Raw genomic sequence first — 23685 nt, forward strand, 5'->3', positions numbered from 1 at the left:
TAACATGAGGCAAAATATGGTAAATATAGTACTACAGGCCGTGCAGCAGGCATACTCATGAACCCCAGCTCATGCATGCATGCCCACAGCATCCAGATTATAAATCGAACCACATGTTAGAAGCAGTATCAATAATGTAGAAAGTGAGAAAACTCTCGCGAATATAAATGCTGGTGTAAAAATCTTAGTGATAAAGCTGATTCGATGAAATGCTAACCATGCAGTACTTTGTTGGAAAATAATATTGGACGTTGGAGTTATATAAATGATGCGTACGTACGTGATACAGAAGATAATTCTGTAATCTAATATTAATAGCACTAGCCCATTTTTGTGAGGGGGTAAACGGAAGTGCTGATCATGAACTTCCGGCCGGGGAAACTTTTCATATAACTTAAATGAAAGACGAGACGAACATGCAATAGATCATCAGCAACAATAACCGGCCTGTAGTATTACAAAAGAAATGAACGTATAGATACTAGGTCAGTACCCATGCAATATAATTCGATCGGTGACAATACATTAATTGATATCCTGATCACGTGAAGAAGATTATGTAATCTAATGCATGTATATGATTTTTCCAAAGAGGATGTGGATGTGTTTCATTTGTTTTAGAAAATGACAAAAAAAAAAAAATGATCCGATCGAGTAGGCATGTACTGTGTGGCATGCGGCCCGCTATCTACAGTATCACAATACGACTGTTCAAGCTATAACAAGATGATTGATGGGCATTTTTCCTATCACTGTACATTCTTTCCATTTTATTTGAGTCACGTCAGTACCACTCCAACTACTGTGCTTTGAGCTTTATAAAAGGAACAATGCTATACCATGTAGATATATATATATATATATATATATGCAAGCAGCATTAATTTGTCGTATATAAAAAGTGAAACCCCTAATCCACCTCCAGCCGGCCCTTATATAAATCCTCTCACTCGTTTCTAACACTCACTTTGCTCTCTCTCTCTCTCTCTCTGCGTGCATGTTTGTGCTTGTGCGTGTATGCTGTGTTGTAAGCAAAAGGATCAGATCCCACCATCCAAAAAACCTGACCTCTACATATATATCTCCATATTGCTCAGACACTTAAAACACAAGACTAGGCCAAAAGAAACAAAGATGGTTGCAGCGGAGACACCCGAAAAGTACCCGACAATGCCAGAGGTACAAATCTTTACGATTCCTACAAAATGTTGTAATCAATTTAATATACAATATCTCTCCTCGACACAATTTTCTGCATTTCTGTTATGTGATTTTATCTTCATCAGGTGCTGGAGGAGCTCAAGAGAATGGCAGGTATAGGCTTCCCCCTAGCAGCCGTGAGTATTGTCGGCTATCTCAAAAACATGATCTTAGTCATGTGCATGGGAAGGCTGGGAAGCCTCGAGCTAGCAGGCGGAGCTTTAGCCATTGGTTTCACCAACATCACTGGCTACTCGGTGCTGTCAGGGCTGGCAATGGGCATGGAGCCCCTTTGTAGCCAGGCCTTTGGTTCACGAAACTTCTCCATTCTTTCTGTGACTTTACAAAGAACAATTTTGATGTTACTTCTTGTTTCATTCTCCATCGGACTACTATGGGTCAACCTCGAACCCCTCATGCTTAGCCTCCACCAAAACCCAGACATAACACGAGTTGCAAGCCTGTATTGCCGCTTTTCTGTCCCGGATCTCATTGCCAATAGCCTTCTTCAACCTCTTCGTATCTATCTCCGTAGTAAAGGAACAACGTGGCCTTTGATGTGGTGCAACTTGTTAGGACTTATTCTGCACATTCCCATCACCATCTTCTTGACCTTCACTCTTCGTCTAGGGGTAAAAGGAATAGCAGTTTCCACTTTCGTAACCAACTTCAGCATCCTCTTCTTCCTAGTGTGCTACATGGCCTACAGTACTCGCAGTACTACCCCTGATCAGGAGCCTTTGTATGTGCAGCTCTCGAAGGATCCTTTGCCACTTTCTTCTTCTCCAGCTAAGGAATGGGGAATGCTGCTTCGATTTGCAATACCAAGCTGTCTAGCTGTTTGTTTAGAGTGGTGGTGGTACGAGTTCATGACAATTTTAGCTGGTTATCTTCATAATCCTCGGGTGACACTTTCAACATCAGCCATAGTAATACAAACCACCTCTCTCATGTACGCAATACCATCAGCACTCAGCGCATCGGTCTCGACCCGCGTAGGCAACGAGCTTGGAGCAAGCCGGCCAGAAAGGGCCCGTTTGGCAACAATGGTGGCCATAGGGCTGGCCCTTCTGAGTTCTTTAGTGGGTTTATCTTGGACCACTCTAGGGAAAGAAGCATGGGGAGGAGTGTTCACAAAGGACAGTGAGGTTCTAGAGCTAACTGTGACTGTTCTACCGATAATTGGACTGTGTGAGTTAGCAAATTGTCCACAAACCACAAGTTGTGGCATTCTGAGAGGAAGTGCGAGGCCAGGAATCGGGGCCGGGATAAACTTTTATGCCTTCTACTTGGTGGGTGCACCACTGGCCATAGTTTTAGCCTTTGTTTGGAAGCTAGGGTTTGTGGGTCTTTGTTATGGGCTTTTAGCAGCTCAAATTGCATGTGCGGTCTCCATCTTAGCAGTGGTATACAACACAGATTGGGAGAGAGAATCCTTGAAAGCCAAAAACTTGGTGGGAAAGAGCGACCAACCAGCAGTAGTAAAGTGTGAAGAAGATCTAATTGGGTTTCGTTAAAGACAATGATCGATTTTGAAAAGGTGATCAAGACAGAGTACGTACTTACGTACTTTTGTTGAGGGATGATCATCACAGACGACACCATTCGAATTAACAGGAACAAATTCCAACTACACTTTATTAATTCCATCAAGTCACACTAGTATCAAATGTACGTGTTTCCTTAATTTGCTTCTAGTAACCTCTCTCTTACCAAACTACATGCATGATCATTAATTAGTAGTAGCCAACAATTAAAGTTTGATTGTAAAATGACGATTCTCGTTTGGATCATCTCCTTTTGTAATATCGCAAAATATAGTTGTAGCCTCTTTTTCCTGCAACTGCGTACAGTACGACCGATCCTGAGCATTAGCTATATATCTAGCTAGCTAGGTTGACTCATTCTCCACTAAGCAAATGTAACAGTCTTTTCTTCCCACTCCTTTGCATGATAACAATATAGCCCCCGTCAGCAAAAGACAAATCAATTATAATTATAATTTGGAAGCTGGATGGGTAAAACAAACAACGTCTTCTTGTCTATATAACACATCCTAAGAGCAATTAATATTTAATGCCAAACCGGACCTCATGTGATACAGATCAGAAATCATATGCACATGCGTATACGTACGTACGTAGGGTCATGATCGATCATCATGTGCAAAAACATTAAACGTACGGACGCATGTGGTGACACGTACCGCATAACATACCATGTGTGATCCATAGGCAGATCAATTAATTAGATCATGACAATATGGATAACTAACTTCCTAACGTCGTAAGACGCATATCATGTTTTACCCTTGAGTATGATCTTATCTACACACGAGAATGCATGTGAGTGAAAGTCGTACGTACGCATATTATCTGCAATCGATTGATACGATCTGTTGGGATAATAAAGATGGCCAATGTGAATTTGCTGCACCACGTACATGATATATATAATCAAAATTCAATACGATAATTATGATGAATGCCCTGGCTATTCACTGAGGGAAAAAAAAAAAAAAGTAAGCGAGCTATATATATATATACATATATTCTCGAAGAAAAACAGCAAAGTTGGAAGAGCGATAAATTTGGACCAATTAAACACTGGAGACTAGTATGTTATACTCATCGGTGAAGGAACAGTGGTGGCCAAATTTAAAAAGAGTTTTGAGTTGAAAAATGGGGCAGTGTGATGTTTGTCGGCATTGGAAATTTGGAACTACATGGATGCGACGACAAGTGAGATTCATACGTGGCTTGGCTTGCGCATGAAGCTCACTCGCTTATCCTATTCTGACACTACTGCTCATCTTGACCTTTAGATTGGAGGCTTTTGATTTCAATAGTGAAGTGCGTACAGCTCAGAAATACACCAAAAGCGGTACATCGGCCTTTGTCTTCTCTCTATATGCTCAAGAGACCGTGAAAAAATAATAATAACTAGAAAAAATGGTTCTAATATATTCCTATAGATCATAAGGGGCTAGCTAAGAGAGGGAGAGGAGGAGAGAGGTGCCAAAACACACCTCCTTTGATCTTGCCTGGATGTAATATTCCAAAGGAGGGTTCTGACCAGGCCATGCAGAGATCAAGACTCTCATGTAGAGGGAAAAAATAGTTACATTTGTATCTAATTGATTGCTAGTTGCAGGTCTCTTTTTAATATATATTGTAATTGAGTCCCTCCAATTTGTTATTTTAAGCACGAATAATACTATTTGGTGATATGAAATTTATCGTTCAGATAGTACTCTTTTTGATTTGTTAAAAAAATTAAAAATACAAATATAGAAAGGATAAAGAGAATCCAAAAGCTCACTCTTCATCTTTTTATATTTTTGAACATCGCGCCTTTTGGTTTGAATATTTTTCTTTTTTGTATTTTTTTTTTTAGTAAACTAAGCGGTATCATGTCAAGAGAGTCATCTAAACGATAAGTTTAAGATGATCCAATAACAATACTCTTTAAGGATATTATTTCACCAAAAAATGTTGAACCGTTTTAGCATATATATAATAATATATAATTATGAACTTTGCTACTTATCTTTTCACATATCAGACATCATATACCAAAGTTTTCATTTTTTCAACTAAATTAATTAAATTTTTTTATTCATTATCTATATACCACATATTTGATAAGGAAAAAAATCATGTGTGATATTATAACGATGAGTGGAATTTTTCTATATTAAAACTTCTTAATTTCTAGTTGATCGATATTATTCAAGTTAAATTTTACTTTTTTCTTTAAATAAATAGTCCAATATGTGTTGAAAAAGAAGCCTAGCTAGCCTGTATGTATTATTAAGAATCTGATAGGAAGAGTTTAAAAAAGCATTAACGGAGATTAAAAACACTGTAAAGTTATTAACTTTTATGATATATCTCGGCATAGAGGACCATAAAAAAAGATCTGTATTTTTGTGTATATATATATATATAAACTCGCCGGAGATCATCTATGGATAATACGCCGATCATAACTGTATATCCTTGATAGCAATGATCTATAGACGCACCAGATGATCGGCGTATTATCCATAGATGATCTCCGGCGAGTTTATATATATATATATATATAGAGACAATTAATATACATGGGATAATGTATAAGTAACATCTAAAAAACCACATGATCAGAAAGTCAAGTCTTATCTACTTTGAAAGTCAAAGTACAAATCAAGTAAATATCAACTTCATGATTAAACTAGCTAGCTGGGGACCAAATCAATTTTAGACCACAGAATCCTTCAATGAAGAGAACACTGATATGAGATATATATAGGACGGTCCTCGTAAATCTGAGGATTAGGGACTTTCTACGGTCAATTAGGTAGGTAGGTAGGTAGATTTATGACTAAACATCGATCATCAGGCTAGCTAATAATTATGCATGATGGATATATATGAATAATGTTATTATGCTATTTAATTTTTTTAATCATATTTTTTAAAAATTTTTTTATTTACTAATTAAAGAAGTGTATTAATCCTTTTTTAATATTTTTTAAAAATATTTAAAGTGTTAAAAAATATGAATAAAAAAATTAAAAAACAAAATTTACAAAACATCCAATAATCAATTGACTGGACGGGTCCAGGCATCACTCATATTATATTATATAAATATATATATATATATTATATAATAGGCGGGCGGGGAGGCTAGCTAGCTAGCCCTAGCTAATAATCATGCTAATTAGAAATTTGATTGGATATGTTTTCAAAAGATCGATTTCGTAGAAATGCAGAATTTCTATATGTGGTCCCACTTTAAGATGCTGTATTTTGTCTTGATGGTGCAAGTGTTTCAACTTTCTAAAAAAGAAAAATTTATTTATAAATATAATTATGTATTAATACATATATATTAATCTAATATAATTAATTAAAAAATAAATTATATTAAAATTAATATTAATTTTAATTTTAAATATAAAAAAATTAATATTAATATATAACTTTATTTATATATAACAAAAATATTCTAAAAAAGATTTCATATTTTACGAGGCTCTTTCTTATTTTGACCATCACGTGCTTGTCGGCATTTAAAAGTTTTAAATATAATATTTATTACGCATTCAATGTTACTCAATTAACAATAATCTTTTTTCCATTTTATACTTAATATATCAATCAATTCTCAAATTTAAAAATAAAAAATTTAAGAGTCCATGCAAATCCTCACATCAATATTATTTTCCTTATACTTTAGAAAGTGTTTCAAATGGGAAGAAAATGCAGTTCCATTGGCCTCGATGGTTCTTATCAAGTTATTTAAGAAAATGAGAAAAAAAAAAAAATCCTATAATCTCACTAGAGCCGGCCTATAGGACCTTCACGTACAATAGAATAATATAATATTGCAGTAGTCTCACGTCAAAAGAAAGCAAAAGCCTTGTACCAAAATTAAGAGAAGAAAAAGAAACAGATCAAAGGAATAGGACCTCATGCATCGATGCTCCAAAAACATGATATCATGAACTTCATCGACAATTTTACTTTTAAGACCGAGAAACATCAGTACTACTGATGATCTCATGCATCCCAAATTATTGAAATGGCTTGAAGAGAAATTTTCAAGATTATTTATATTTTTCTACACCTAACTAGAGAAGTTTTATATTAATATTATTGCACATGTGAAGCTAATGCAATATCCATTAATGGATCCCATCTATTATAGCTTCCACGTTCCTTCTGTCGGATTAATTTTTAGTTTTAGGGCAACCCTTACATATATATGTATGTATATAATATATATATATATATATATACACATACACGACTCTAGGTAGACTCAACGTGCAAGACACGTGTGCTCTGTTGAAATTCTATCTATTAACCTCTTCTAAAGTAATGGAAAATGCCATTTTCAACTTCAAGAGAAAAGTTTAAGAAGATTTATAGTAGATCCCAACCAAGACGATAATTGACTGCCAATGAAGTGCATTAAGCAAACACACTTTAGTTTATGTTAGTAAAAACGTTGAATATGCATGTATGACATTAAATTCAAAATAAAAAATAATAATTAATTTAATTAAAATGACTATTTAAATTGGATAAGATTTATGGTCTAACACGTAGCTAGATGCGGTCTACTTTCATTTCTCTTGCTCATAATATTTCACATCATGCATTTTTTATTTTCTAAAGGAAAGATTTTCTTGATTCAAATAACCAACTCATAACAAATGGAAAATACATGGAGAAGCTATATAGCTTCCTCCATGTCTACAATGACTTCTGAATCGGAAAGAGAAATAGCATCTCTAGCTAGTGTATGTGCAAATGTGTTACAATTCCTGTTTACATGTTGAAAAGACCAATGAACATATGACTGTAACAGCACTTTGATATCACTGATAATTAATAGTCCTGCTTCTGACCAAGACTCTTCCTCTCTTTGGATTTCTTTGATATTTTACCCACCATATTTAACGCTAAGGTTCACACAATTTACGGGTATAATATTATTTAATATTATGAGATACACATTTTATATATCTCATATCATCAGCTTCTAATTGTAAAATATATTTTAAAAGGTAAATTATAGCTAGGAACTCTTCATCCATGTTGTGCGCCTAAGCTAATTAAAGCAACTGAAAGCTGTAAGTTACCCAAAAAAAAAGATGCAACCGAAAGTGACGATTAAAGTATAGAAATTAGACATGATATCACTAATCCAACAAATTTTCCAAATTTGGAAGCTATTGTTTTTAAGATTCTGTGCCAGAATAGGTCGGTTAAATACAAAAATAATTCATGTGATTTCCTGAAATCACTTTACTAACCAAGTTATTTCTTTTTTAGTGAGCTAGACCACTTATAAGAAAAATGATATTTCCTGTCATAGAATGTGCAAACACTGCACTTTTTTTTTTTTTTTAAATGAGCAAATATAGGATCCAAGTTGAAAAATTAGTTTTTTTTTTTTTTCTAATGGATCACCCTTTTTTAAAAGTAGTGCACGATACTTATATAATTTATAATTGTATCTAGTATTATCCTACTTATAAGCATGCAGCCAAGTGGCGGCCACCGCAAGGTGGTGGCTCACGATGGCCACTTCCATTTCAAATGATTTTATGACTTCTTTTTTTTCTTTTTGTATTAAGTAGTGAAAGCATAAGTGTCAATTAACCCGATAAAATGATTTGTACAAACCTAAATACATAAGTCTTTGTTAAAAAAATGGAGCTCACCTTAAAAGGTGTAAAACAAAACTATTTGTTTTAGTGATATCCATTTCTTTTTATAAAATTGCACAGAATTTATCTATTTAGAGATTAAGAAATGATATTTGCAGTCGTGGTTGTGCAAGCGGCGTGCAGTCGCTTTGGAAAAAATGAATTAATATAGGACCTACATGAAAAAAAAATTAACTTTTTAATCGTGGACTGTTAGAAGTAAAAAACAAGAACTCGAAATAAAGTCTTGATGTGGAGAAAACTGATTCTCATTAACTTAACTAACTGAATACAATGGTCTATTACACACATATATATAGACTATAGAAAAACAGAAAGACACGGGGAAAGAGTCCTAAAGTTAACTTTTTATTTTCTACTGATTTACAAGTAATCCAAGACATTGCTTTTCATGACAACCTAGTACACTGCTGCTCATGACTTTATCTGCAATTGTGTGCCTTCTGTTCAGATGTCAATACATGCTTCACATGCTTTTCTGTTGCTTTACTTCCCTGTGTCGGTGCTTTATACTTTTCTGCTGTTGTATCTTGTATTTCAGAAACTTGTATGCTGCATGATACTTTCTGCAAGTCATGGTGTGCTTGTTCAGAGGGTCCATGTCCCTTTTTACTTTCTGTTTCGTGTGACTCCCCCTCAAGATGGGCATAGATGTTGAGTATGCCCATCTTAGATAGTAAGAATTGAAAAACAGAAACTGTCAAAGCCTTAGTGAAAATATCTGCCAGTTAAAACTTTGATGCAATGTGGATAGGTGTTATGATTCCAGCCAAGACCTTTTCCCTAACAAAGTGGCAATCTAACTCTATATGTTTGGTTCTCTTATGGAAGATGGGATTCTTGGTGATGTGAATGGCTGCCTGGTTATCACAGAACAAGAGAGCAAGTTGTGCATGATCAATGCTGAATTCTTTTAATAGACCAAGGAGCCAAACAATCTCGCAGCTTGTAGAGGCCAATGCTCTATATTCTGCTTCTGCTGAGGACCTAGAAACAGTCATTTGTTTCTTTGATTTCCAGCTTACCAATGAGTCCCCAACAAATATGCAAAAACCTGTAACCGATCTCCTAGTTTCAAGACAAGCAGCCCAATCAGAATCACTGTAGGCTTTTAAGTGTGGAGATGACTTTGATGATAGGAAAATGCCTTGACCTATAGAGCCCTTGAGATACCTGAGGATTCTATAAGCTGAGTGTAGGTGAGCTTGTGAAGGTTTGTCCATAAACTGACTCAAAACATTTACAGCATATGTAATGTCTGGCTTAGTAATGATTAGGTAAATGAGTCTTCCAATGAGTCTTCTGTAGGCTGTAGGGTCCTGTAGGATTTCATTTGTGGTATGAACTAGTTTATGATTCAGCTTAATGGGTGTGGAAACAGGTTTGGTGCCAAGAAGCCCTGAATCTTCCAAGATTTTGAGGGTATATTTTCTTTGACAAATGTTTATTCCAGCTGATGACCTTGCAACTTCTAGTCCTAGAAAATACTTACGGGGTCCAAGTTCCTTGATTTTGAAATTGCTATGAAAATATGCTTTGAGTAGATCGATTTCCTCTTGAGAATTGCCTCCTATGATGATGTCATCCACATATACTAGGAGTGCTGTGAAAGTTCCTGTTTGACTTTCTTTAGTGAATAAAGAGTAATTAGACTTGGATTGTTGGAAACCAATGGCTATGATTGAATTAGAGAATTTTGAAAACCATTGCCTTGATACTTGTTTAAGGCCATAAATGGATTTATTCAGCTTTCATACCAATTTCTCCCCCCCAAGCTGCTCTTTGTGAATGTTGTAACCAGGTGGTAATTCCATGTAAATTTTCTCATCGAGATCCCCATGTAAAAAGGCATTATGGACATCCATTTGAGATAAAAACCAGTTTTGAATGGATGCCAAGGTAAGGAAGACACGGACTGTGGTGAGTTTGGCCACTGGGCTGAAGGTTTCTTAGAAGTCAAAGCCTTCTCTTTGAGTGTATCCCTTGGCTACAAGTCTTGCTTTGAGTCTTTCAAGAAAGCCATCTGAATGAAGCTTGATTTTGAATACATACCTACAACCAATTGCAATCTTGTTGGGTGGAAGAGTTGTGACAGTCCAAGTATTGTTCTCTTCCAAGGCACTAAGTTCAGTTCTTATGGCATCTTGCCAATGCTTAAACTGGACAGCTTCATGATAGGAGGATGGTTCAGAAGAGAGTGAGAGGGAAGCAGAAAAAGAGTGATGGGATGGTGAGAGGTGTTTGTAGGTCAAGTGATGATGGAGTGGGTGAAGAGTGGAGGAAGTTGCTGCCTGACAGTGGTATTGTTGGAAGTAGGCAGGTTGGTGTTTTTCTCTGGTGGACCTTCGAAGGGGGGGGGGATGGTTTGTAACTCAATGGATTGGGTTGGAAGAGGGGTGGAGTCAAGGGAGGTATTAGGGAAGGAGGGTTCAGAAGGGGTTTCAGATTGTGTCAAAGGGGTGCTTGAAAGGTAGTCATTTAGTAGTTCACCCTGTGACATACCAGAAGATGAAAAAGAATTGTCTGGCATTGCTGGTGGGAGTACAAGATTGTGAGGAAAGGCAAAGTGGTTTTCCTTAGAGGAATTAGGAGAGTGAATGGGAGATTGAAAGGGAAAAACTGATTCATGAAAGACTACATTCCTAAAGATGAAGGTGGAATGAGTTTCTATGTCATAGAACTTATAACCCTTGACATTGGCAAGGTATCCTAGAAAGACACATGGTCTGGCTCGTGGTTCAAATTTTGTTCTGTGTTGTTTGGTGGTGCTAGCATAACTCAAGCATCCAAACACTCGAAGGTGAGTATATGATGGTGGTGATGAAAAGAGCATTTCATAAGGGGATTTATTGGAGAGAAGAGGATCCTGTTAACAATATATGCAGCTGTGAGAACTGCATCTCCCCAAAATTGAGTGGGTAGTGCAGCTTGAAACAGAAGGGCACGAGCCACATTTAAGAGGTGTTGGTATTTCCTCTCAACAACACCATTTTGTTGAGGGGTATAAACACAAGATTTTTGGTGGATAATGCCATGGTCTTTATAGAAATTGACCATTTCAAATTCAAGACCATTGTCAGTCCTGATCTTTTTAACTTTCTTATTGAATTGAGTGTGGATGAGTTGAAAAAATGACTGCAAAATAGATCTTGTATTTGATTTTAGTTTCATTAAGAAAACCCAAGTTACTCTTGAATAATCATCTACAATGGTTAAAAAGTAATGAAAACCCTGAAGAGAGGCTTGAGAATATGGCCCCCATATATCACAATGTATCAAGTCAAAAGGCAAAGAACTAGTGGATGTGCTTGAAGGAAAAGAAAGATGTTTCTGCTTAGCCAAATGGCAGATTTTACAATGAGATTGATCTTTGGATTTTACATTAAGCTCATAAGAATGAATCAAATTCATTCTTTGAGAAGATAGGTGTCCTAACCTAAAATGCCATAGATCAAAAACTTGTTGAGAAGCTGCATGATTGGCTCGAGTTTGATTGGAGAGATTTGAAGGAAGACTGATGTTGCTGTCATGGGAGCAAGGCAGCAAGTAATATAGGCCAGCATGAACCTTAGCAAGTCCAATCATCATCCATGAAGAGAGGACCTGAATAAAGCACAGATCACTTAAGAAAAATAGGCATGTATCTAGCCTATGAGTTAGCTTACTGACTGAGATAAGATTGAAAGCAAATGAGGACACACACAGGACATCAGTCAAAATTAGTGATTCTGAAAGTTTGACAGTGCCTATGTGTGTGACATGGGCCTTTGTACCATTTGGGAGCTGTACAAAGGCTTTAATACAAGAAGGAGTTTTGTCAAAAAAGGAGGTGGAGCACACTATGTGATCAGTGGCTCCTGTGTCCATGATCCATGGTGTGTGACAAATATCAGACTGCTTATGTTGAGAGTGATCAGCAGTCAATGAGAGAGTGGAGAGGCAATGATATTTACCTGCTAGGTTCGAGTAAGGTGTGATGGAGGAATTATTTTCAGGAGGGTCTGGTTTGACAGCAGTGGAAGCAGGAGCAGGAGTAGGCAATATTGGCTTGATTTGTCCCAAGTTGAGCTGAGGAAATTGAGCATTGACAAGAGCCATGAGATGTTGTGCTTGTGCTTGAGAGAGATTCAGCTGAGAAGCACTTGAAGCATGTGATTCCTGAGGTGAAGAGGCAACCTGTGCAGTAACTTGGTTGGCAGAATATGATGCAGCAGGATTATTTCCAAACTTAGTTTTGGTAAACTTGAAGTTTGGTGGAAATCCTACCAATTTATAACACTTATCCTTCGTATGTCCAACCTTACCACAATGATGACAGATCAAGTCTGATTTTTCCTTTTTCTTTGGAAGATTTTGATAGGCTAAAAAGGCAGATGGCTCTGAGATAGGCAAAGCTGACTTCCTTGCCTGCCTTTGTCTTTCTTCTTGTAAGATTAATGAAAAAGTCTTGTCTAGTGAAGGTAAGGGACTTAGTAAAATGATTTGTCCCCTCACAAAGTCATAACTGTCATTTAATCCTATTAAAAATTTGAAGACATAGTCTCCTTGTTGGACTTCACCAACAGTTTTTAAGGCATCACAAATACATTTTCCACAAGTGCAACATGGAAGTGGTTTGTAACTATGTAACTCTTCCCAAATAGCATTAAGTTGGGTGAAGTAGTCACTTACAGAGAGATGCCCTTGAACAATGCTACTGAGTTTGTGTTGGAGGTGATAGATTCGAGCCTCATCAGGTTGAGCAAATCTCTCCTTAAGTTTGTCCCAAACCTGTTTAGCTGAAGTCATGAAGAATACATTAGAAGCAATCTCTTTTGAAACAGAATTTAGGATCCAAGCTAGCAAGATGTTGTTGCATCTCAGCCATGACACATATGAAGGGTCTGACAACTCAGGAGCTTAAATTGAGCCATCTAGAAAGCCTATCTTATTTTTGATTGAAATGGAAAACAGAAATGATATGCTCCAAGATATATAATTTGAACCATTCAATGGAGGTGAGACAATAACAGTATTGGCATTGTCACTATGATGTAGAAAGAATGGACTGTTTGGGTCCTCAACAAGAGAAATAGGAGAAGAAGAAGAAGAAGATGTCATGGCTCAGAAAATGCAATTTCTGTTTGTGAACTTAAGCAGACATAGCAGGACAAGCCTTCTCTGATACCATGTTAGAAGTAAAAAACAAGAACTTGAAATAAAGTCTTGATGTGGAGAAAACTGATTCTCATTAACTTAACTAACTGAATACAATGGTCTATTACACACATATATATAGACTACTAAAAAACAGAAAGACAAGGGGAAAGAGTCCTAAAGTTAACTTTTTATTTTCTACTGATTTACAAGTAATCCAAGACATTGCTTTTCATGACAACCTAGTACACTGCTGCTCATGACTTTATTTGCAATTGTGTGCCTTCTGTTCAGATGTCAATACATGCTTCACATGCTTTTCTGTTGCTTTACTTCCCTATGTCAGTGCTTTATACTTTTCTGCTGTTGTATCTTGTATTTCATAAACTTGTATGCTGCATGATACTTTCTGCAAGTCATGGTGTGCTTGTTCAGAGGGTCCATGTCCCTTTTTACTTTCTGTTTCGTGTGATGGACCCTACTCTTTTTTAAAGCGATTGTATGGTATTTGTAATTCCACGACTGTATATAGTATTACCGTTAGAGATTATACCAAATATTACTCGTCAACTGGTAGGGAATTGGCCGGCCAGATCTAAGATTAGAAAGGATGTATAGTGACAAGAAGAGAGGCTTTACAGTGGCCCTTAAGGTTAGACTCGGCAGCTCATGGGGAGTAATTTATTTCGGTTATCCAGAAAGCCCGTTAACTTACTGAACATGATCAGTGAAGAAAATATTACCTAAAGAAGGTGGGCTCAGTAAGGACCCAACAGCCATGCCCTAGTTCAACGAAACACATCAGTACTTTTTACTTTTATAAACAAAGAAATCAACTGTGCACGTTTAGGAGAAAGAAATTGCCTAACAATCCGATTACATGCCGGCCCGGCCCGATCTTACCCTGTCAGATGCGATCAGAGGCCCTATTACCATGGCAGGCTCATCATGTCATATTACATATAGAGAAATGTGTACTGAAGTACGTGGGATCGCCTCTGTTCAATTTAAATCTAAATAACTTAAGTGCTGGCATGCATGCACTAATCCCCACTATGATCGTACTGTAGCTAGGACGTCTAAATTATGGTACTAGACCCTTAATACATAAGCCAAGACAAAGGAGGCCTGCATACATTCATGACCTCAATGGAAGGTTGTCGGATCAATCCCAGTGGTCCATCAAAATTATAGAATCCAAAAAAACACTGAATCGAATCAATGTCTGAGATATGCAATGTAATGTAAATGTATGATGTGTTTTTTGTTTTGTTTTTGTTGTTTTGAATTTTTCTATCGAGAATTATTAACATTGTCGGTTTTTTCCTGGTTACTTTTGTTTCCACTTTTGGTAGGCAAAAATAACTAAGCTGATGGTGACCAATGATGCGGCAATTTTTAAGTACGTACTTATATTGGCCTTGGGAGGCTTCTATGTAAGTTTTGCCTGTTGCCTGCCATGGGGGACCATCTTCAGGCCCAATCAAGCATACATGCATGTTGAATACCACATGCGCAAATGCATATGCATATTATATATAATAGGTTGGTTTAGATAATTAACATTAATGGATTAGTTTTTCAAGGGATTTGATTTTAAAATTTCTGTAATTTCAAAAGTTCTTGTTTGCATTCAAACAGAAAAACTGACATGTGAATATCTCGATCATAGATTTATATAAAAAAAAATTTACATCATACTGTCATTTTACTTTCATTTCACTCAATAAGATATGACATATTTTTTATTATTGAATAATCATTCAATATATATTTTTTATCATTTAATGATAATGAATATATCACATCTTATTTAATATGATAAAAATAAGATAAAAATAAAATAAAGATATAATGTATATCATTACTCTATATATATATATATATAAAACGTATATATTATGCTTAATTCGCATAGTCAACACCAAACCTCGACTCCTTAGCTATCTCGAACTTAATTTATGTCATCGATCGGACACCATCCTTCACGTAGGTGAGCGTCTCCAAGGGTTGCCTTCGGCGCTAGCTCACCCCGGAAATTAGGGGTTAGCCACCCTTTTCATTGGGTACTTGCAATCCACCCCCGAGATTGGGTTGCGACCCAGACCTCGAAAATTAGATCAAGCCACGTACCTTCCTCCTCGATTTGATTTTTATATTTTCAAGTAACTTGTTATGAATTATAGTTTACATGTCAAATTATCGACGCGTGGTGCATGCGTTCTCATTCGGTTTCACGTGATTTTGAAGACATGTAGTGACCAGATTGTTGTTAATTGAAAAAAAAAATAAAATGATTTAACAGTCAAGTAGGTACACTTAGTACACTAGCATTAAATTAAATTCTCAAATCTACATCTCAAGTACGTTGTTTTGCCCAACGCAAGTATCACAAATCCCCATCTTGATGTCCTTGTTTAGGTGCAAAGGTCAAGTGTAACAGACAAAATTCCTGCCAAGTAGCCATCACACAAAGGACTCTTTTGTTTCCTTTTCTGTTTTTGGCCTAACATTTCTATTTAATTTTCATTTTTGGTCGCTTTGTCCGCTCTTTTAAAAGTTTTTTGATAAACAAAAAGAACTGCTTATTTTACTAAATTAATTTTAGGGCCCCCAACTCCATCTTCTGCCAAACAGAGGTCCTAGTATTGCTCATATCCTTACCCACGTCATGTCAACTTCAATTCCAACTCTTCTCAGTACAGCCCCACCCTACACCCCTAGCCATTAATCTGACCGTCCACGTGGCCCAGATCTCGATCACTCCTCTTCTATCGAACCAGTTAATAACGATTATTAGGAAGGGATTAAGAGCATAAGAAGAAGAGTAATAATGATTAGTTAAAATGGGGATAGACTCCAGGGGGACGTGTAGCAGGGGCCGCCACCTGTCCCCTATGGCGCCGGCTTTATATATAAAAAGAAAGAATCTTTTGTACTGCTCACGCTGCATTTTGTAGTTTCTGAGAGTAGGGACTGCAGGGAGAAGAGAGAGAGAGAAGGCAAAAAAAGCAGAGAAAACGAGAGCTATTGTTGCGACACCTCACCTTGCTCCAAGTCGAACCCCCACAGAAAAACCTTGCGACACCTCATCTTGCTCCAAGTTCAACCCCCCACAGAAAAACCAAAACGAAAGCAGGCTACTTTTTCTGTACCGCCACGACACATTAGCGTCGTTCCTTCTTCTCATCACCCTCCTCATGTCTATCTTTTTTATTTTTTATTTTTTATCTCTATCTTATTGTTTATTTATATTGGGACTAATTAACTTGCGCCACTAAAAACATACAGCTTGCGACCACCTTTGTCAAACATGATCTGTTTTCTTCTACGTTTCTTTGAATCACTTGGTGTTTTCGGGGGTTTATTTTTGTTTTTTTTTTTTTTTCGAATTTCTTTGAATCCAATTACCCATCGGTTCAGCAAGCTTCGGGGATCATGAGTTTCTTTCTTCTTTTTTTTTTTTGTTATTTTTTTTCTGTCTTTTGTCATTTTGGTTTGACTTTGAATATATAATTAGTTGATTAGAGTACACGTATGTGTATATATATATATATATATATATATGTATGTCTATGTAGCCATCGGGGAAAAAAAAACTACAAAATTTTTCAAACGATTAAAATTTCCGTTGAAAAACTCAATTGAGTTGAAGTTATTTCTTACATGTGACAATTCAGTGTGTTGAATAAAATTGTGTGTAGCCAATCTGAAAAAAATAAGACAACCTCTTTCTGTTTTGCATTTTCAAGATTAACACATATTCTCTGTACATGATTTCAGTCTTCTCACCAAACTTGCATGCATGCTCCTACTTTAATTTGACCACGATGGCAGCTACAGTTTTGTGATCTTTATTTATTATATACATCCAATGTGCGTGACCAGATTATCATGCATGCATTTCTATAATTTTCACCTCTTGATGGTCTAGGTAGGTAGGTCAGCTAAACTGATTGATAGATACTACAAGAAATTTTATACCATATATTTTTATTTAATTAATATGTAATTTATTATTTTTATTTTTTATTTAAATACATATCATTTTGAAAATTTTTATTTTAATTAAATAAAAGTGTACGGTATAAAACTTTTACGTAGGAATTTACCAGCTAGATTAATTAAGATAGGATATATAGAAATTATTTTACGAAATTAGCTAGCTGTCTAGATAATTAATCACCGGCATAAAACCGAGGCCTGGCTGATCATCATCGTCAAAACCCCGCCGGCGTACTTGAAGCGATACTTTGCGTGTTTGTCTTCATCCAAAGAATCGAGATGGGAGGGCAAGTTTCATACGGAAACCTAGCTAGCTAGCTAGCTGATACGACCACGTAGTACTTTGACATAAATGACCTGCAGACACCAAGGATTAATATATGGAAAAATATAGTTGCAAGCATAGTTGTGCATTAATCTGTGCACCAATATGATGTGATTGATCAAAAAGTAGATTTGATTGAAAATAGTGTTAATTTAAATTTTAAGTATGAATAAATCAGTATTGGTACACAGATTAGTGCGCAACTGTGCTTGTATGTAGCAAAACTCTTAATATATAGTCAACATGCTCCAAAAATCATTTTCAGATAATGAACCAAAACTAAACTTGATTCTTCGTAAACATTATTATATTTCAAATCGTTCAAATTTCAATACCCATGCCAGATTATAATCTTCGTTTCATTCATGGTCGATCGGTCTCCTTTGAAGAGCTTATCCCTGTCCCATTATCTTTCTTGATCTGCTATACTGCATTATAATTTCCATATATCTATGATCCATTGATATATAAGAAAACTAAGGTGTACGTGGAGAGGCTTTTTAATGGAGTATATACCCTTACATATAATGGATTAGGTCGGAAAGATCGTGAAGATGATAATGATTATAAGGAAAAACAGACAAGTAATACTAAATTACGTACATGAAATTGAAAGCCCGCTGCAATATCCTTAATTATACATCACATTTACGATCTATTTGAGTTCCCAAGCTTATACGTATGTGCTGCTTTCTCATATATATCGTCAAAGAACTAATCAAAATAAGCGTGTATTATAGGTTAAACTAAAAAACTTTATGACTCCCCAATAAAGATCAATACCATGCATGTGATAGGGATAAGATTAGAATGATGATCAGTTCGATCTGCTGTAGCGTAAAGATCACTGCAGGTGAGGATAACAGCGAAAGGTAGGTTTAAGTATAGAAATGATTAATTATATATAATTAAAAATGTAGCTATCAAACCCCGCAACCCGGTCTTAATGATTTGTTTCGGAAAAGCTGCTTTTAGATCGAGTGTCATGCAAATAAAGAGAGGCTTTTTGGCTTATACACCCATCATCATCATCCATATATGCTTCCCCTAGTAGTACTTCCTCTTAACCTAGCTAATCTTTTCGTGGGGTTTTTCCTTTTTCCTAGCTGTTTCATAATTGGATCGATCTTCCCTCTCAAGCTTTTACTTTGAATAAAAAAGCTAAAACGTATAGATGGGATATATTATATATATATATTCATGTGTGTGTGCGTGTTCTCTGATCATGGACATGTATGGTTACATATCTGTTATAATATCAGTTGTTCGAAGATGATTTTTATATATGTACGAATAATTTTACATATAATTGTAAAATATATAAATATTACGTAATTATTTTAAAAATAAATAATATTTATTATTAAAAATTAATTTTTTTCTATAAATTTCATATTTTATTCATTTTTTCAAAATAATTACGTAACGAATACAGAATTTATAATTATAAATATTTTTTCTCTATATGTGTATTCATTCTTCATGAAATTTAATATCTCTAATCATATAAATTAAACTGACATGTAATATTTTAAGTGATTTTTCATTTAAATGGTTGATTTTAAAAACTGCTTAAAATGATCATAATATTAATACATAATGTGATTAAAGATGATAAAATAAGGATATTGAATATATAAATAACATTACCATATGTGTAATATATATTATTGAAAAATTATCGATTAATGTTACTGAGTTTTGGGTGCCAAATGTATGCATATGTGATATGTCGTACGACGTACACAGTGATATATATAACAAATAAATAAAAAATAATATTATTTGGGCAGTAATTAGATCATATTATTCATGTTGTGTTATCAAAAGTCTCTTTCCTGCAACTTGGCCCATTAATTTTCTTAAAGTACTAACATGACAATCTAACACATGCAATTATACTTGGTGAACAAGTTGTCGTGACAAATCATTTTATCGCACTGGGTCAAACAATCTTATCATTAATTTGCATAGACGTTGTATATATCAAGCCAGCATCTGTCCCAATGTTTACCCATAGATATTTCTTCCCGTAAACCTAATGCAAATCATGACACTTTACACCATGGAATATATCAATTAGACAGTTAAAATATAAATATATGCGGTTGGGCTAGCTAGATTGTTGGATAAGGGTATACATATATATAGAAAAATAATTAATATTAAAGTTGATCAAGTTCTTAAAAAGCACCCGATGAAGGAAATAATATTATCTATTTATTTACGTATCCTCGTCAAAGATTAATGTTAATGATAACGTGGATCGATCACGAATCCATTCATTATCACTTTTAGTAACTAATTAATCATTATAAGAAAAACATGTTTTAATAGTTATTTATGATGAAAAATGATAATTTATTATTAAAATACATATCTTGTTGCAACTAATCATTTTTATAGTAAATAATTTATTACAAATAATTGTTTTTTTTTTTAGCAACTTTTTTTAAACTTTGCATGTTATTTATTGAGAGAGATTAATTTAATTAATCCTCGGGCGGGCACCAAGATCAATTAGAACTCTAATTCTGTGATTAAATTATTCTTAAGTCTAAAAAAAAAGGAAGTGATGCTAATTAATTAGCTAGCCGTTCGTTGGTTGCCGGGGGATTGGGGTTGCCTATCACGTGGGCTTGTGTCTCATGCATGGATGATCTCAGTCCTAGTCCTCCTGTAAACCCACCAGTCCACAAAATGCATGCCGTCGTAGGTTTTATGCATGCCGTCGTGTGGGAATTAAGGATGAGGGGTCTGCTCTTCATTTCACGTTACATATTTATATTATTCATAATCTCACGGTATACATTTTATATATTTTAATATTATATATTTTTTTATTTCTTAAACTAATTAAATTAATTTATTTTAAAAAAAATTCTAAACATAAGCTCACACATAACCATACACCATTTTTTTTTACCAAATATTTGATATGTATATAATAAATAGAAAAATTTAATTAGTTTAAAAAGAATAAATATAAAAAAAATATAATGTGTAGTATATATATAGAGATGATAAGTAATAAATTTTTTTTATTTATTATCTATATATCACAAAAATATTAAAATAAATATAATATATAAGGATGATAAATAAAATTATTATAAATTAATATACGTAGGTTGATGAGCCAACAGAATGTACATTAACATCACCGAGCCAAAACAATAATATACGAAAACAAATCCAGACAGCTTCTAACTCTGACTGGTTTGGATACATAAATATCACACAACCCAAGAAAAAAAATATATATATATATATATATATATATATTTATATAGAATTACTTCTTTCATTGAAGGTGATCATCGATGGCCCGACGGGTGGGGGTTCTTATTTTTTAATTTTTTTACTTAATAGTTAAATAAATATTTTTTACCTATTCTATAAGTATTTCGGTGGCCTCTCTCTGTGGGAGGAGCACCATGTTCGTAGTCTGAAAAAAATAAAATAAAAACTATCTAGCTAGCTATTTGCTGCAAAACTTACAAATTGTCAAACAGCCGTTCTTCTCGGTTCTTAATTTGATCAAACGAGCCAATAGATTTGTCTAGAAAACTAAAGGCACAGTATACATAAAAATAAAAATAAAAAGAGTTGTATTTTTTATAAATCGAAATATAAAATAGAAGGGTTATTGTGACCAATTATAAGGAAAGATATAAAAATAAATAAATAATTTTAGAAAACTTAAAGTTAATTAAAAAAACGTAAACACAAGCAGACAAAATAACCCACAAACTTGGAAAAAAAAAAAATAAAGAAAATGAAATTGAAGCTAAAGAGCGTACGTGGCAGTTGATCGACAAAAGCAGTCAAATCGTTCGCTACGCTAATCGTTTTTATTACTGCTCCATAGCTGTAGGGGCCCCACCAAACCACTCTCTTCCGTACCACACCCTCCACCAGGCCACCCGTTCTCTCCTTCACTGCCTCTCTCTCCCTCTCGCTTCTATTTAATTTTCTCAGATTTTCATCAACCAAACCGTCTCCTCCTCCACCACCACCACCACCAGACTGCACACAGAGAGAGTTGGAGAGTGAGGAGAAACAGATAATAGAATGAGATATGGCGGGTTTGAGTGTTGTACTGGAAGCCCAAAAGGGTGGTGTTAGCAGGAAGACCCCCGCGCAGGTTATCAACAAGACTACCATGTTGCTTACAAAAAACTCCTCTCCTTCTCTGCCTCCTCCCTTTACTCCTCCTCCTTCCTCCCGTAGAAACCTCCATTATCTTCTTCCGGGACCCACTTTCCTTGACCGGTGCTTCCTATGTAACCAAAAGCTCTTGTCCGGAAAAGACATCTACATGTACAAGTAAGCCCCTAAACCAGATTTTTCTAAGCCTTATATCTTTTTCTTTCTTTCCCATCTATGAGTTTTTCATGGTTTATTTTTTACATCATGGGTTGGTTTTTTTTTTAGAGATTTTATTTTTGGGTACTATAATCTGTGGTGTAATATGCATTATGCAGAGGAGACAGGGCATTTTGTAGTGTGGAGTGCAGGTGCAGGCAGATTTTTATGGACGAGGAAGAGAGTCTTCGCAAAAACCACTGTTCATTGGCTGCCATGAAACCCAGTTCTTCGTCTTTTTCTTCTTCTCCATCTCCATCTTCATCGTCTTCCTCCTCGACGGCTCATCATCACCGCAAAGGGACAAGAAACGGAGCGGGAGGGTTTGCGTACTGAGAGGAGAAGGAAAATTGTTAAACTGAAAAATGGCGTTTTTTTTTGTATTCCAGTTTTAACCTTGGTTGGTTTTGTAATGACTCTGACATCCTCTGTCCTTTTGTTTTGCTTCCTAGTATGAAGCCAAAGAAGTCATTTTTGACTTATTATCCCCCCCCTCACCCAAAAAACCCAACGTATGTGTGAGAGCCCATGGTTTTTGTTGCATAAACAACGGTGGAGACGTGTAGGTTTTGTGTCATTGTTAAGAGGGCATTAATGGTTTTCAAACTCTATATGAACTGTTTTAATTAGTTGATTGGGTTATGGTTTTTATTTTTGAATCTTAAAATCAGAGAAAGTGGTTGTCTTTACGAAAGTTATCGTCTTGCTAGCACTTTGGGACGAGCAATTGGATGGTTTTTGTTCTTTATGCAAAGATGGCAGAGCAAACCTTAAATGTTGTGTCCTCGGATGCTCATTTCAGTGAAAATCGTGGGGTGGAAGTCTAGGGACATCAATGGAAAGAACAGTAGTGTTTTAATGGAACTAGGAAAGATGCTACGTAATAGTTAATGAAGAATGGTAGTACCAAGGAAACATGTCATGGTCCCAGCATTGCTACCTCAGAACTTAGACTATTTGTTCTCGTCTTTTGCTTTGTTTTATTTGCTCGTCTTTTTTTCTTTTTTGTTGAACATGGCAGCATCAGCATGCATATCTATCATGAAATTGGTAAGGCCTTGTTTGTCTATTGCAATAATGCTAGGAAATGATTCTGATTACCCTATGTTCACTTTATGTCCGGTACCCCCCGTTCTTGACTGGACCAGAGCTAATATTGGGCATGTAAATTGATTAGACAAAAATAAATCAAGTCCCAATTTTTAATCATAAAAGGTGACAGGTAACGGTAACAAGGAGTGAGTGATCGTTTCCGAGGTATCACTTCAAATTATTTTGGTTTCTAAATCCATGAATCAATTGGATTTACTCAAAATTCAAGAATCCTCACATTTTGATCCAAAACATAACGTATATGGTGCTTAATTTGATCGGAACATATGCCACACCTGGGGGCAATATGCCTCTGATATTATGTGATGGC

The 23685-nt window shown here is 35.4% G+C and overlaps 2 protein-coding genes across 2 annotated transcripts; both read left to right on the top strand.

Moving 5' to 3' along the window:
* Window positions 1-961: 961 nt before the first annotated feature.
* Window positions 962-3043, top strand: LOC122302671 (protein DETOXIFICATION 55-like). Its single transcript, XM_043114059.1, has 2 exons — window positions 962-1179; window positions 1287-3043. Exons 1-2 carry the CDS (start codon window positions 1018-1020, stop codon window positions 2715-2717), a joined length of 1593 nt encoding a protein of 530 aa, XP_042969993.1. The 5' UTR covers window positions 962-1017; the 3' UTR covers window positions 2718-3043.
* An 18751-nt stretch (window positions 3044-21794) lies between these two features.
* LOC122318655 (FCS-Like Zinc finger 15-like) lies at window positions 21795-22891 on the top strand. Its single transcript, XM_043136216.1, has 2 exons — window positions 21795-22223; window positions 22382-22891. Exons 1-2 carry the CDS (start codon window positions 21976-21978, stop codon window positions 22596-22598), a joined length of 465 nt encoding a protein of 154 aa, XP_042992150.1. The 5' UTR covers window positions 21795-21975; the 3' UTR covers window positions 22599-22891.
* Window positions 22892-23685: the final 794 nt, after the last annotated feature.

This window comes from Carya illinoinensis, chromosome 1 (genome assembly GCF_018687715.1).
Source record: "Carya illinoinensis cultivar Pawnee chromosome 1, C.illinoinensisPawnee_v1, whole genome shotgun sequence".
NCBI lineage: Eukaryota > Viridiplantae > Streptophyta > Magnoliopsida > Fagales > Juglandaceae > Carya > Carya illinoinensis.

Excerpts from the sequence above, each read along its gene's own strand:
- LOC122302671 (XM_043114059.1), top strand. The coding sequence starts at position 1,018 with ATGCTGTGTTGTAAGCAAAAGGATCAGATCCCACCATCCAAAAAACCT. Across the intron at positions 1,180-1,286 it reads AGTACCCGACAATGCCAGAG|GTGCTGGAGGAGCTCAAGAG; the intron begins GTACAAATCTTT and ends TATCTTCATCAG.
- LOC122318655 (XM_043136216.1), top strand. The coding sequence starts at position 21,976 with ATGGCGGGTTTGAGTGTTGTACTGGAAGCCCAAAAGGGTGGTGTTAGC. Across the intron at positions 22,224-22,381 it reads AAAGACATCTACATGTACAA|AGGAGACAGGGCATTTTGTA; the intron begins GTAAGCCCCTAA and ends TGCATTATGCAG.